Genomic DNA, 13,863 nt, shown 5'->3' on the forward strand with positions numbered 1-13,863 from the left:
GACCTTGCCGTAAGGGAGGGCACACACGCTCCTGGGACCCATAAAGAATAAGACAAAGATGGAAAGTAAGGGACCCAAGAAATAGAAAAACAACTTTTTCTAGGGAGCCCAAATACGTGTATTAATGCTTGCCCCTAGGAAAAAAACTATGTTACGGCACTGGATGCATGAGCCCACATTTGTACCCTTTTGCGTCAGAGTATTATTTGAATATTCCTCTAAAATCACTGAGAGCGTCGCGTCATAAGTTGATAGATCGTGGGTACAGGTGAAATTTCAGTTCGAACACAAGCAATGTTAAGTGTTACGTACTGCTCAGGTCTCCTTGATCGAAATTAACATTTAACGCATACGTCACTGCTATTCTAAAAGCCTTTGACTATCACAGCCCTACCGGGAATCGACTCTGAGCAGTGCCGTGCCGCGGAAAATCAGTGTCCGGGGCGAAAGTATACATCGGCGTTCCGTACATATGAGTGGGGTTGACAGACCAGCCGAAGCACCACCATAGTTGGCGCGAAGTGTAAGAAACTTTTCAAAAATAAACTCTGCTTTTCCTTGAGTTTGAGCACTTTTTATTACTTTCTTCCTTATCTTTCAATTTTCTCCCCAAATTTTGCGCCCCCTTACTTTGGCGCCCGGGGCCGTCGCCCCTCGCCCCCCCAACCCCACGACACGGCACTGACACTCAGCTCTCTTGTTTGCAGGCAGATACCTTACTGACTAAACCAACACCCTACATTTACCTTTAGCACGTAATAATTTCTATAAATAAAGTTAACCCAAGTTGAATTTAACCCTTTTTATCATAGTTTTAGGTAGGAATCTATTTAAGTTTTTAAAATTGTCTTAGCTTAGCGAGTATTCAGAAATTCGGGAACAGAACGTGCGAGGAAGTGCCAAATTTAATCTCAATTGGTCACACATTAAGCAGTTTTGCCCACAGGACGAGAAATAAAGTTTCCCGTCTTTTCTTGTCTCGTAAAATTTTGTAAACTCTCGTGTCGTCTCGATTTTCGCAGAATTCTTTCTCGTTTCGTCTCGATTCTCGGAAAGTATTTCTAGTTTCGTTTTGTAAGTTTATGAATAAGATTTGTACCCTGATTTTTTTTCTTAATTTCATCTACAAGTTATCAGAATTCTTCCTCGTCATGGGAGGTCCACGTACTGTGTGATATAGCAAGATATAAACCATACTTATTACAGGGGCGGATCCAGGGGAGCCCCGATCGCCCCCTCAGAAGGGAAACTTTCTTATTTTATATATATAAATAAAACCCATCAGAAAGTTTGGAGCCCTTTAAAATAGCAATATGACAACCCACCGCCCCCCAGAAGTCGGTCCTGGATCCGCCCCTGACTTATTATTGGAATATATTGTGTAATGCAACCACTTTATCGGGGCCGCGGTGGCTCAGGGGTAGAGCGTTTACCTCTGGGGCTGCTCCCACGAAGTGAACTTTGTGATGGACAAACACCATGTGCGTGGGTTTCCTCGTGGTTCTCCCGTTTTCTCCCACTTTCTTCATTTCATTCATTTCTCATCATCACCGTCTCCTTTACTCTAGCCGGCATAACCGTGGGACGTAAAACTCAAAATTTCATGTTTCAACCACTTTATCAATTTCTAGTTCTTATACTATGAATGATGCAACTCTAAACGTTTTCGAGACGAGACGATAGATAAATTTCTCGTCTCGTAGACAGTACGAACAGCACGTGGAATTAAATATTTGTTATTTATTAAAGGTAAAAGAAAAGTTAGAATATACAAAGAAGAAATTCTAATAGTACATTGAAAGTTGGAAATTAGAGTATATTATTAGAGCCTGAGGGTTAATTTCCGAAATTGGTCGTGCGTTTCTAGCAAAATTTTGAAAATTTACCGGAAAGAAATGGACAATTTACTCATTTGTGTGCTTGATAATATGTAAGCAGAGCGGAAGTTATGTTTATTATTTTTTTATAAGCAGTTATAAACATGGAACTACCTAGGTATTTGGCAAACGGAGGGAACTACTTCGCGCAAGGTTGGGTTGGGGGAAAGTAACGAGCATCTACCAGGTATATTCTGAACATCCTGCATGTGTACAGAGACGCTCCAGTTAGTGTTCTTAACACAGAAACGAGAAATTACTCTGTATTAATTTTAACAAAAAGGTCCAAACTTCCCTAACCCTAGGGTAACCTGACCTAACACTCCTTACTCTACTCTATCCTACTCAACTGAGCCCTTTGAAAGCGGTCCTAAAAGTTGATAACTTTAAAATTTTCGTAGATGCTGTTATGCTTTTTGTCGAAAACCAGGCAGACACCAAGTTCGGAATAAATGCCGAGTATGAAGAAGAAATATTACACTATATACAGACATACAAAACTAGACAGAGAACATACCAAGGATCTTATAAAATAGAGGATCTGCCTTTACAACAAAATCTTGACGCCATACGTCAGACTTTCGCCAACCCTACTCTGCCCACTCCACCCAATAAGATAGCAATGTTTTGAGCCAACAATCATGGCGGAAACGAAAGTAGCCAATCAGATGATGGCGAAAACGAGAGTAGCCAATCAGAATTGCCGATGCTTGGTTATTTTTTGGCTTCATTAATTTAATAGGATGAAGATACATATCGGAAGATCCTCTATTTTATAACATCCTTGGAGCATACCTAAACTATAAAATAACAGTACAATAATACAAAAGTAATATTTAAAAAGTATAGAAGAGAAAAAAGAAATCACAATAACTGGAAGGAAATTTGCTGAGTCCAAATTTTATTTAATTTTCACATTTCAGCCTTAAATAAACAGAATGGGAATTCTATATTTCCAGCACTAATACAGTACATGCAGTATACATAGTTTTCTTAATTACTCCCGGAGGCCTTGCACCAGGCCGGTAGCCAGCCCAAAAATGTAGGGGGGCCCGGCTGAAGTTAGGGGGGGGGCGATCCAACCATACTATAGTTTATCATCGTATTATAATGCATTTGCAAGCATACCGTGAAAATTTTAGGGGGGCCAGCGAAAATTTAGGCCCCCCCTAGACCCCCCCTGGATACGGATCTGCCTTGAACTAATTAGTAAACTACGAATCTTGAGTTTTAACACTTACCTGATTGTTCGTATTAAGAATATTCGGATGATTTTTATGAAGCAATAATTTAAGATAATTTCCTGTACATGACACAGTAACGGACTTCAACTCCCGGGCTTTGAACCCTGTACTTTCATTATCGGACAGTCTGATGAATCCCAGGTAAGTAAATTGTGTTGAATTATACGAGACGTCTTTCCCAGGCGGTACATTACCAACGAAAAATTCTATTTTTTCAGCTGTAAGAAAGAAAAAAAACTGAATTAATTCCATAGCAATAAATGGCGTGGAGCTCTTCCACATTTTATTGTACAGTATTTTACGATAGAAAATCTAATGATTTCGAAATAAAATGGCACAGTTGCGATTAAAAGTTCATATAATCTCTCATATTCTTTTATAGAGGTTAAGAGCAGACTAAAATCTAGAAAAAGATATAACCTCGAGTCATCTAGACTAAACAAATCCAGAATGATTTGTTAAACTTAGTACAAATAAGAGATAAATCTTATTGTCTGATTTAAAAATTTCTAAACAATGTAAATATAATACGCATAGAAAACTTAGAAATTTGGTAACAAAGTCAGAACGGCAACTAAAGAATGAGTATTATCACAAAAAATTACAGGACTCTTTGTTCTAGAGAAGAAAGTATGGGGAATTATTAACGAATTATTAACCTATAATAATTTTATTTTGAGTGTTGTGAACAGCTAGTAAGCAAAAATACAGCACTTGTAAAAAAAATATTTCATAATAGCAGTAACACTTCACACAATATGCCACAGGTAAAATAATAATTTAATAAATCAAAGTAAATTGTAAGCTTAGCGGCCCGGTGGCTCAGTGGTAGAGCATTCACCTTCGGTGCTTGGGATACCTGGTTCGATCCCAGCTCGCGCCGTGGGGAGTTTGTGGTGGACAAACACCGTGCTCGCTGGTTTTCTCGTGGTTTTTTCCGTTTCCTCCCACTTTCTTCATTCCACCATTTCATTCATTTCTCATAATCACCGTCTCCTTTAGCCTAACCGGCATAAGCATGGGACGTAAAACTCAAAGATTTCATTTCATTTTTTTTTTTTTTTGTAAACTTAGCATGTTAGAACCCTTGTCAGAAAGTAAAAATACACAAATTCTTTAATTCATTAAAAAAAATCAACATTAATAAAAGACGGTCAATGTATTAAAGTAATATTTTCTAAACAATGTACTGAAAATTTCATTTACAAGTATTTGTCTTTTGGTAATTGAGTTTCGTAACGTAATTCCTAAATTTTAAATAAAATAAATTTTACATTTTCATGTAGATGGTTGTGCTTGAATGTTTACACGCATAGTCTATGAAATATTAAATTGTTGTTTTCTGTACATGCAATGTTAATATACATAATAAATCAAACGGGAAATCTTGACAGGTAGTCCGTGATGTGCTAGTCGAACGACAAGTCTTGGGAGGTTGTGTACGGTGTACTAATCAAACGACAAGTCGTGAGTGGTAGCCTACTGTGATATACTATAGTGCTTGTATCGATCACTGTTATTGTCTTATCTAACCCCTAGAGAACTAATGAACAGATAAGTAGACCGTCAGCAATCTCTGAGACGACAAGCAACTCTCAATCCTCAAAAGGTTGACCACCCTTGGTCTACAGCCTCAAAACGCGATAATAGTGCGTCCTCCAATTTCTTTTCTCGATAGTAGGACACCAGCCTCAAATGCAAGATTGTCTCGTCTAAAGCGAGATGTATAGTATACTTGACTGCTACCGTACTTTGCACAAAACAGTGTGTACTAAACGTACATTAAGAACAACATGACAATCCATATAATATACAATATTCATGGGCGCCCGCAGGGATTTTCGAAAAGGGCCCGATTCATCAAAATACATGTCAAAACGTACGAGATTCGCTTACTCGCTCACTATAGAATTTAATACATTTACTATAGTTAACAGTTATTCAATGTGTTAATAATAATAGTCTTAAATGAAATATTATGTGCATCAAGCTGTACATATTCGCGACTTCGCTCGTGTGTCGGTCTCTTGCTTGCCCTTGGAGAAAACCCTGCCGATATGTCTGACAATACTTGTTTATTTTTATTATCGGTAGCTGAATGGTTAATGGTGTATCTTATTCCGGGGTCATTTCTCGGAGGAGGCAAAGAACATTCAGTGTTGGCTTAGCACCGCTACGATAAAGTAAATTCTGGCCTACAGGAAGTCAGCAATAGTGGAGATGGGAGCAGATAAATATAGGGTTGCCAGTTTTTGTAAAGAAAAACCAGGACACCTATCTCAGGCTATATATAAGTTCAGAGTTCCTACTCATTTGATCAGAATCAATTAATTACCTGTCTTTTTCAGGTTACTACTCAGTTTTCAATTTCATTCTACACACAATTAACACAAATGAAGCCCCACAATGGATGTATAAAGAAAGTGAAAAGGTAACATAAGAAGAACTGCCTGGTGTCCCTTATTCCGAATTCCGATTTGTTGTGATTACCAGTCCTAAATATTCCGCCATTTAAGACACGCCCTCTAATTTATGATGAAGAGATACTTCTTTTCTTTGTTGCGTCATCACCTAAGTCAGAAACACTACCCTAAAAGAAATACAGATTTAGCATTTAGCAAGAAAAAATACTGTATTAATGTAACACTTATACATACTTCATGGCCACTTCTTCCTCGTTTCATAAATGACCATTCCACTGAATATTTCTCCTGAAAAGAACACTTGCACTTGGACATGGTGCGAACACTTTAAACGCCAGACATCAGCAATCTGAGATCTCCTTCGTGGCTAAGCTGTTAGCGTACGCGCCTTTGGCGTGAGAGATTCCCAGCGGGAGCTAATGTGCTTCGGATTCCAGATATCTCATATAGCCTCGCCGTTGAAAGGGACGTTAAACTCAAAATCAACTCAACTCAACCAGAAATCTGAAACAACAACGTTGACTTCAGTCTACAGACAAAGAAATTCAATTATCTTCACTTCACTTGCAAAGATATGTACAGTATACTCACTAGACTGTATAAAACGTTTGATTGTAAAATTGCCTCACAAGACTCCAGGCAGGACGAAATACACAGTTTAAATATGCAGTAACTGCCGTTGTTGATTCAAGTTCCAACAATGAAGCAGTTCTGCACTGCCGATTGAAGTATAAAATATCTAGTAGCTAAGACCCGGGAAAAAGACGTTCTTTTCTATTGAAAGCGATATTCATGAAATTATTACCATAATACATGACGCCCCTTGACTATTTTTTAAATGCGTTTTTACCTTATGGAAGCTAAACAACCGAGAGGACAAAAGAATGGGTATGATTTTCAAATTCCTTGTTTGATTAGTAAAATTAATTTTCAACACAAACCTCCCAAAACCTTCAGTTTTTAGGTGAGACATACTAGTTCTTGCAGGTTGATTTTTTTTTTTCAATGTGAAGAACGAAAACCGGGACAAATAGGCGTTCCGAAATCCTTTTTCGGTACATTAATGCTTTTATTGAAAACTGGGACTGTCCTGGAAAACCGGGACGTCTGGCAACCCTTGTATATTGGTAATAGGTCTGCTTCATCCAGTTGTCTGTCCAATGTCCAGCTAGAGATATTAGTGACATACAAAAGTTTCCATGGATTAAGAATTAGATTTTTTCTGAGCTTTAGTCGTCTATGGTCATGTTAGCCCGTGACGAATCAGGGATGACATCCCTCGGCGATCACACTATCCGAGGAAAGGGAAGGAAGAAAGCGGCTGGTTCTATACATTACGTTTCATCCCAGCATTTGCCTGGTGTGATGAGGAAAATCCAGGAAAACCTCACTGAGTATGGCTGGTCTGAAAAAGCTTTTCATTTTCTCAACCAAGTGTTCCCACCGGGAATCAAACCCGGGACCGTTCGCAACAAGGACGAGAGCGTTAGCGACTACGCTACGTGGGGTCCACAAAAGTTTGCATAGAGTTCGCGAGATTTAATTTGACCTACTTGACGTGCAAATGACAGGAAACTATCTCTTACACACTGTTGGCACGTAATCGTTTCAGAGAGACCTACAAACCTTACACAACACTAATTTAACTGATTGCCTTTCAACAAATATTGGCCACACATTCACAAGTATATTGGATTAGAACGTGCACACGTATTCTAATAGAAGCTACTTAATAGGTCAATCAAATGCATAGGATTAAGTCAAGTCTTACCGACTTTAGTTACTTGTCCGATCGTGAAATGAAAAAAAAAAAAATGAAATCTCTGAGTTTTACGTCCCACGGTTATGCCGATGAGGCTAAAGGAGACGGTGATGATGAGAGATGAGTGAAATGGTGGAATGAAGAAAGTGGGAGGAAACGGGAGAACCCCGAGAAAACCCACGAGCACGGTGTTTGTCCACCACAAAGTTCACTTGGCGGGGGCTGGGATCGAACCCGGGACCCCAAGCACCAGAGGTGAACGCTCTTGTCCGATCGTATCAAATAAAAACTCTTAAAGAAAACTTCCAATATTTTTTCTTTTTATTTTGTTTAGATGCTAGAATCCATTAAATAGAACCGTAAAAAGACTTGCGCTATTCAAATATATGAAGTAAACTAAGCTAACAGGTTCACAGGATTAAAAGAGAGCAAAAATTACATACATACTCCATTAAAATTTCAGGAGTAAAGAAAAAAATGTCCCTGTTCCGTCCGAGTTAATTGAAAATGTAATATGTTTTGTGGGTCTGTTTCTGACAGCAATGCAAAGTGCAAAATCCTACCACCGCCGTTAATCTGACGCGAGATACGAAGTGAAAACGTAAAAGCCATCCAAACCCATTTCTCTTCCATAGTAATTGCTGAATGGTAATGTTGCTGGTGCGGTTTTCGGGTAATAAATCCTTTGGTAATCATGCTGTACGCACATCAAACACAAAAACATCTCGGCCGCTCTCGAAGCTTAATTACTCGGAAAGCGTTTCTTGTTAAAAGCAATGCCGAAGTCTTTAGCAACTCTTGGGCTTCCCTAATGTCACTTATTTACTGACAAGTGAGAGGTAAGATTATGTTAAAGAAATTCTTTTGGATATTAATTCGGAATAAAAGCATAAAGGCTTTTACAATTAAAATTTCATTTAGTTAATGTCTCAAGAATGTTCATACTGTTGTGAAAGACGTATTTGGTTTATTTATTTATCAGTAAAATTTTACGTTAATAAAATTGGGGAATATTATATATAACACTGAAAACTTAAAAAGATTGAAAAGGATTTCGATTAGGAAGTCGGCCAAAACCTACATACAAAGTGGTCCAAAAGTGTGGAAACACCCAAATAAAATCCAAACCGTTCAGAATTGGGACAAAAGGAAAAAAAGGAGATGATAATAGACGAAGGAAAAATCTTTCGAGACATCATATTTGGCACCATCGGCCGCCATCTTGAAATGTCGGGAATTTTTTAAATGGGAACTCTATCGTGTGATTCATCAAATAGAACTGAAGTTTTTCCAGGAATCCAGTGGTGAAATGTTTTTGGCTCTACGAGCAACCACTGCAGTTTTCACCGATATTCTTTTGTTTCAGGTGGCGTAACACGGAGTGGTACTAACAAGGGATGAGCGGATAGAATCATGTTCATCTCAAGAGAGCGCAGCAGCAGACAGATCACAGGCGATTTCAACGCTCGTCACCCAGAACGGGAGGAGAACATTTCCCATAGTGCAGTGTGGAAAGTTATAATGACATTTAGGGAAACCGGGTCCGTGAAAAACAAACCCAAATCAGGCAGGCCGGCCGAAGCTATATCCACTGCTGTGTTGACATCATTCGCGAAAAGTCTCACCCGCAGTATGGTCGCCTACCCCAAGAATGTGGTGTATCCCGTACGTCCATCCTGAGAATCGTGTCTGTGCATAAGTGCCACCCATACAAAATACAGCTATTCCAACATCTAACCGAGGATAATCCAGACCACTGAGTCGAATTCTGTGAGTGGGCCGCGGAACAAATCAGACAGAATCCTCGATTCGCATATGCAGTTCTGTTCTTGGACGAGGCCATTTTGTGTGTATGTGTGAGTGTGTTATTCGGACGAGGTGAACAAGCAAAATCACCGATGTTGGTGTGACAACAATCCACACTGGTACGATGATTCTCGGGTCGTTGGCTCTGACAAAGTGATGGTGTGGTGCGGTGTGTGGAGTGTCCGTGTAGTGGGTCCATTCTTCATCAAGAGCAATTTAAATGCAATTACCTATCGTAACATGCTTGAGGAGGAAGTACTGCCGTCTATCGCATTAGAGGATGGATCTTTACCTTTGTTCTATCAACATAACGGGGCACCATCTCATTTCGGATCATGTGCTCGTGAGTACCTCGATGAGAAATTCCCACAGAAATGGATAGGCCGGTGAGGACCTGTGGAATGGCCACCGTGTTCCCCAGAACCCATTCCATTGAATTTTTTTTAAGTGGAGCTACGTGAAATTCGTTGTCTATTCTACTAATAGCAGCGACATTAACCACCTTCCACGCAGGATTATTGACGCGTGTGCCAGCATTCCTGAGAACAGTGGGAAGAAAAATGGATGACTGGCAGCAGCGGATACATTGAACGATTGCTCAGAAGGGACGACACATTGAACAATTGCTTGGTGAGTGGACCACACATTGCCCGTAGTGTTATCTCCAGGTAAGTGCAGAAAATCTGTTAAAACTTTGGAACGGTTAGTTACAGAATCAAAAAGCATTTCACCACTGGATTCCTGAAAAAAAAAAGTTCTATTTGATGTATGACACGATTAGGGTTCCCACTTAAAAAAAAGTTCCCGCCATATCAAGATGGCGACCAATGGTGCTATATGTCTCAAGAGATTTCCCCTTCGTCTGTTATCATCACTTTTTCCCTTTTTTCCTAATTCTGAACGGTTTGGATTTTATGAATTAGTCCCAGAAGCGACAGTCCTATTAGCGACAGGAACTGTTATCTGTCCTATGAGCGACCGATTCATTTACATTGAGATGATGGAAGATGATATGATTCCCTCTCGTGAAATATGTTTGCCTCTGGCGTTATTAGCGCCCGAACAACCTTGCTACGAAAAATGTACGTGTCAGTAATACAGTTCATCAAATATATTTTCCCTCTACAGTGAGTGCAAATAAAACTTATTTTAATTTTGAGTTAGATTTGACATAAAACATATCAAATAACTTAGCGAGACAACAGGGACATTACCATGAAAAGTATATTCTTATGTAATTATTGAAAATCCAGTTGTAATATTCCCTTTCTTCAAAAGCTCTGTTTTCTGTATTTAATTTAATTCAAATCTAATTACTCACTAAGCACAATAATATATTTTATTTTGAAAAACTTAAACGTGTAATAACAGTTTCGCCGTGAATATTTTTTTTTAAATGTCAATGAAAAAAAACAGCTTTTGAGATCCCTTACATCTGATTGGCTATTCTCAACCAATCCCACCAATTACAATGCAGTTCACTCTAAACAATCCAAAAGGTAAACAAACTCTTTAAACTATCTTCTTCCCTATTGTAAGCTACTAAAACGTAAACTAATTGCTTAATTTGCCTTCCTTCCTTATTTTGACTTATACATAAAAGCTTGTCGTATAGCAATCTGAAATACGAGTAATCCCTTATAACTAGACGAACTGTTAAGTCCTACGAGAGATTTGTAACTTGTGTAATAATTTCTTCGAATACATTTTTTTTTAAAGATTTCTTTGATATCCTCAAGTGGTGAACACCCTCTTTCCATGGGCGCCCGATGGGAAGGCAGGGATCACCCTCTGGCTCACGAAAATGTATACGTAATATAGCAAACCACGTATATTAAATACCAGATATACCAGACATGGTACAGCAACCATGAAGATGCCCCTCCCTAGAAAATTTTCTTCGGGCGCCCCTACCTCTTTCTGATTTCTTTCTTATGCCATAAAAATATTCAATCTAAACTTATGCTCCGCATCATTCTAACATGAAATTTTTAATTATATTAGAATTATAGATAAAGGCTCATCTTCTCTAAATATTTAGTTAGTTTTCCCCTTGATATAGTCAGTGTATTCAATAGAAAGTAATTCAAAAATATTTAGGAAAAACGTATAAAACATTGTTAGTGTAATGAGAGTAGTCTCACATATTAAATTCAGGTAGAGCGAAATTTTTCATAGTACATTTTGTTAGGTTCTAAATCGCATTAGCATGAAACAAGTTAAAGAAGAGAGAACCGTGTCTTCTTCCATTATCTTAGTATGAACGAATCGGTGACTCATAGAGCAGTTAACAGATCGAATCGGTCGCTCATAGGACAGTTAACAGTTCCTGTCGCTGATAGGAATGTCGCAAGTGGGACGACACCGGATTTTATTTGGGTATTTCCACAGTTTGGATCACCCTGTATTTAAAGGAGGAGCTTCCCTGTGGTTATATGAGTACGAGCCTTCGGTGCAGAGGACCCGGGTTCAAAACTGATGTGAACTCATTTTATCCTGATCCTACGCTGAGCTCTAGGTTCACGTCTCCTAGCCTTCGGTACTGAAAAATAGCATTAAATCAATCGATAAATAAAGAACCCATCCAACCATTCGCCTGGAATAGTTACAGGAAACTTCTGGGGAAAACGGTCAGGAAGTCTGAAAGTGAAATTTGATCACGGGACTTCCCAATTATGAAGCGGAAACGTGAACCGCTCACATGTATCAACTGGATTATTGTTATTATATATTGGCTGAAATATTCGTTCTTCGCACGGAAAGAATGGGTTTATAGAATTTAACCCACTTAAGATGCGGATTTGAATCGAAATGAACTCATGGAAACTCAACTCGACGTAAATAGGCCTATGTTCAATCATTAAATAGGCCTATTAATATCAAGTTTTGAAGTTGTTTATTCTTTCTAAAACATTTAAACACTCTGCTTCTCCCTCAGGAAATCAATTTTTAAAAAAATAATCACAAAATTCCAAGAACATTCAAGTGCTAATTATTTTCAATGTGCAATATTCGAAAACGCTTGAACACGTTTAGCTGACTACTAATTAAGAGTTTATGTACCAAGTGCCATCTGCCTCGTGAGATATTCTATTTTTCTGGCATAAATTTTGAACTTTCCTTCCCTTCATCCATTTATAAAATTCTAAATAGCCTCTGGATCTCTAGGTATCTAGAAGTATGCAACGCCAACGGCATAGATTTGCATCGGTAGCGTGATCATCGAGGTACATCTCTCATACGGGCTAAAATGGGCTAAAATTGGTCATAATTGCCAAAAAAAAAAAAAAAAACAGAATTATAATTTGTAATCGTTTTTTCGGAAATTTCTCGAAAATTGAGCATGAGGATTCATACTCAGCCACCATTTTGTTTAGGTAAATTCGATTTTTACATGCTTTATCTTATATCTTCGGACATTCCCCCCTTTAAACGATAATAACATTGAATAATTTAATTTTTCTGCAACACATCCTTCCCCTCCCTCTTCTCCTCCAAGTTTTTTTTTCCCTGTTCCTTTTAGTTCATTCGTATTTCTTCCGTTACAACTTTTCCCTGAGCACAACTCCTTCCATAACCCTATTACAAGACCTGGTAACTGATTCGTATCTGATGAATGTGACACCGAACAACGATTTTACGCAGCTGTTACAGTTTATGGAAGGTACGTACCATGTGGTCCCTCCACAGTATACACGTTCTCCATAACGCGTTGAGTTTAACCAACAAAGCTTAAAAGTGAACATTTTTTCTAACATTCATTCTATTCTGGTTTTTCACACGGCTTTCATTTTCTCTTTCTTCAGGATTAAATAAGAAGAAATAAGAGTGAAGACTAGAAGCAAAATGTAATTGCCAAATTGCTCATCGCCGATCTAGTGGTTAGCGCCTTCGTCCTTGGTGCACGTATTCCCAGATTCGACTCCCGATGTGATAGCACAAAAAATTAAATTCAAAATCATTTAATTTCGTTAATGATTTGTCTACTTTAGCTTAAAGGATATAATCGTGGGACGTTAAACTAAATACTTTCATGTGATTGCTGAGATTTTAACGAAAATGTGACCCCGAAATGACGAAATATAATCACAGATATAAATAGTACATATGAGTCTAACAAGTATGATTCTTTCTCTCTCACTCTTTATTTTTAACTAAAACTATTATGTTATTTGTTGTTGTATGCATCAGAGCGCCACACTGAAAGATAACTGCAAGGTTGTGTTAAAGTGCTTGAGAATCACAGCAAAGAAAATTTACACACGGTTTCTTATTAGGATTGTTATGCCATGTCATGTGGTATATGAGACATCGCTGGCCTCAAACGGTGTTTTGTTAAATCTTTCGTACAGTCTATGTTTAAAACCACTTAATTATACGAGGTGTGTTCAGGAAAAAAGACGAACTTTTCAAATAGCGAACCAACCGACACAGAGCAATGCGGCTACTAACGAGGGAACCTATCCAAGTGTAACTCTGACTTCGAGTAGAGACTATAGCAGTTGGATACCTTGTCCCAGAAGAACTTAACACGAAACGGGATACATCCTCGATCTCAACCGTTGCGGAGATATAAGCGTGAAAAGTTAGAAATTGAGCTCCATACTATACATTACAAAGTCAGATTCCGGGTCAGATTTTTCGGAAACGGTCGGGTAAGGAAACTCAGCGAATACATATCAAATTAGTGTGGGGAGCCCAGCATCTTTGGAATGAAAAGTTGTGTCCCTAAATGAAATGTTTTAGTAGAA

At 38.4% G+C, this 13,863-nt stretch overlaps 1 protein-coding gene across 1 annotated transcript in view; it reads right to left on the reverse strand.

Moving 5' to 3' along the window:
• Nucleotides 1-13,863, reverse strand: part of LOC145670990 (centrosomal protein of 104 kDa) — a 279,449-nt gene that overhangs the window by 107,803 nt on the left and 157,783 nt on the right. Inside the window, exon 4 of the mRNA XM_081739624.1 lies at nt 3,119-3,339. Within this exon, the coding sequence (XP_081595750.1) occupies nt 3,119-3,339 (221 nt within the window). The remainder of the gene's footprint in view (nt 1-3,118; nt 3,340-13,863) is intronic.

Source organism: Thermobia domestica, chromosome 2 (assembly GCF_964235325.1).
Source record: "Thermobia domestica chromosome 2, izTheDome1.hap1.1, whole genome shotgun sequence".
Classification (NCBI taxonomy): Eukaryota; Metazoa; Arthropoda; class Insecta; order Zygentoma; family Lepismatidae; genus Thermobia; species Thermobia domestica.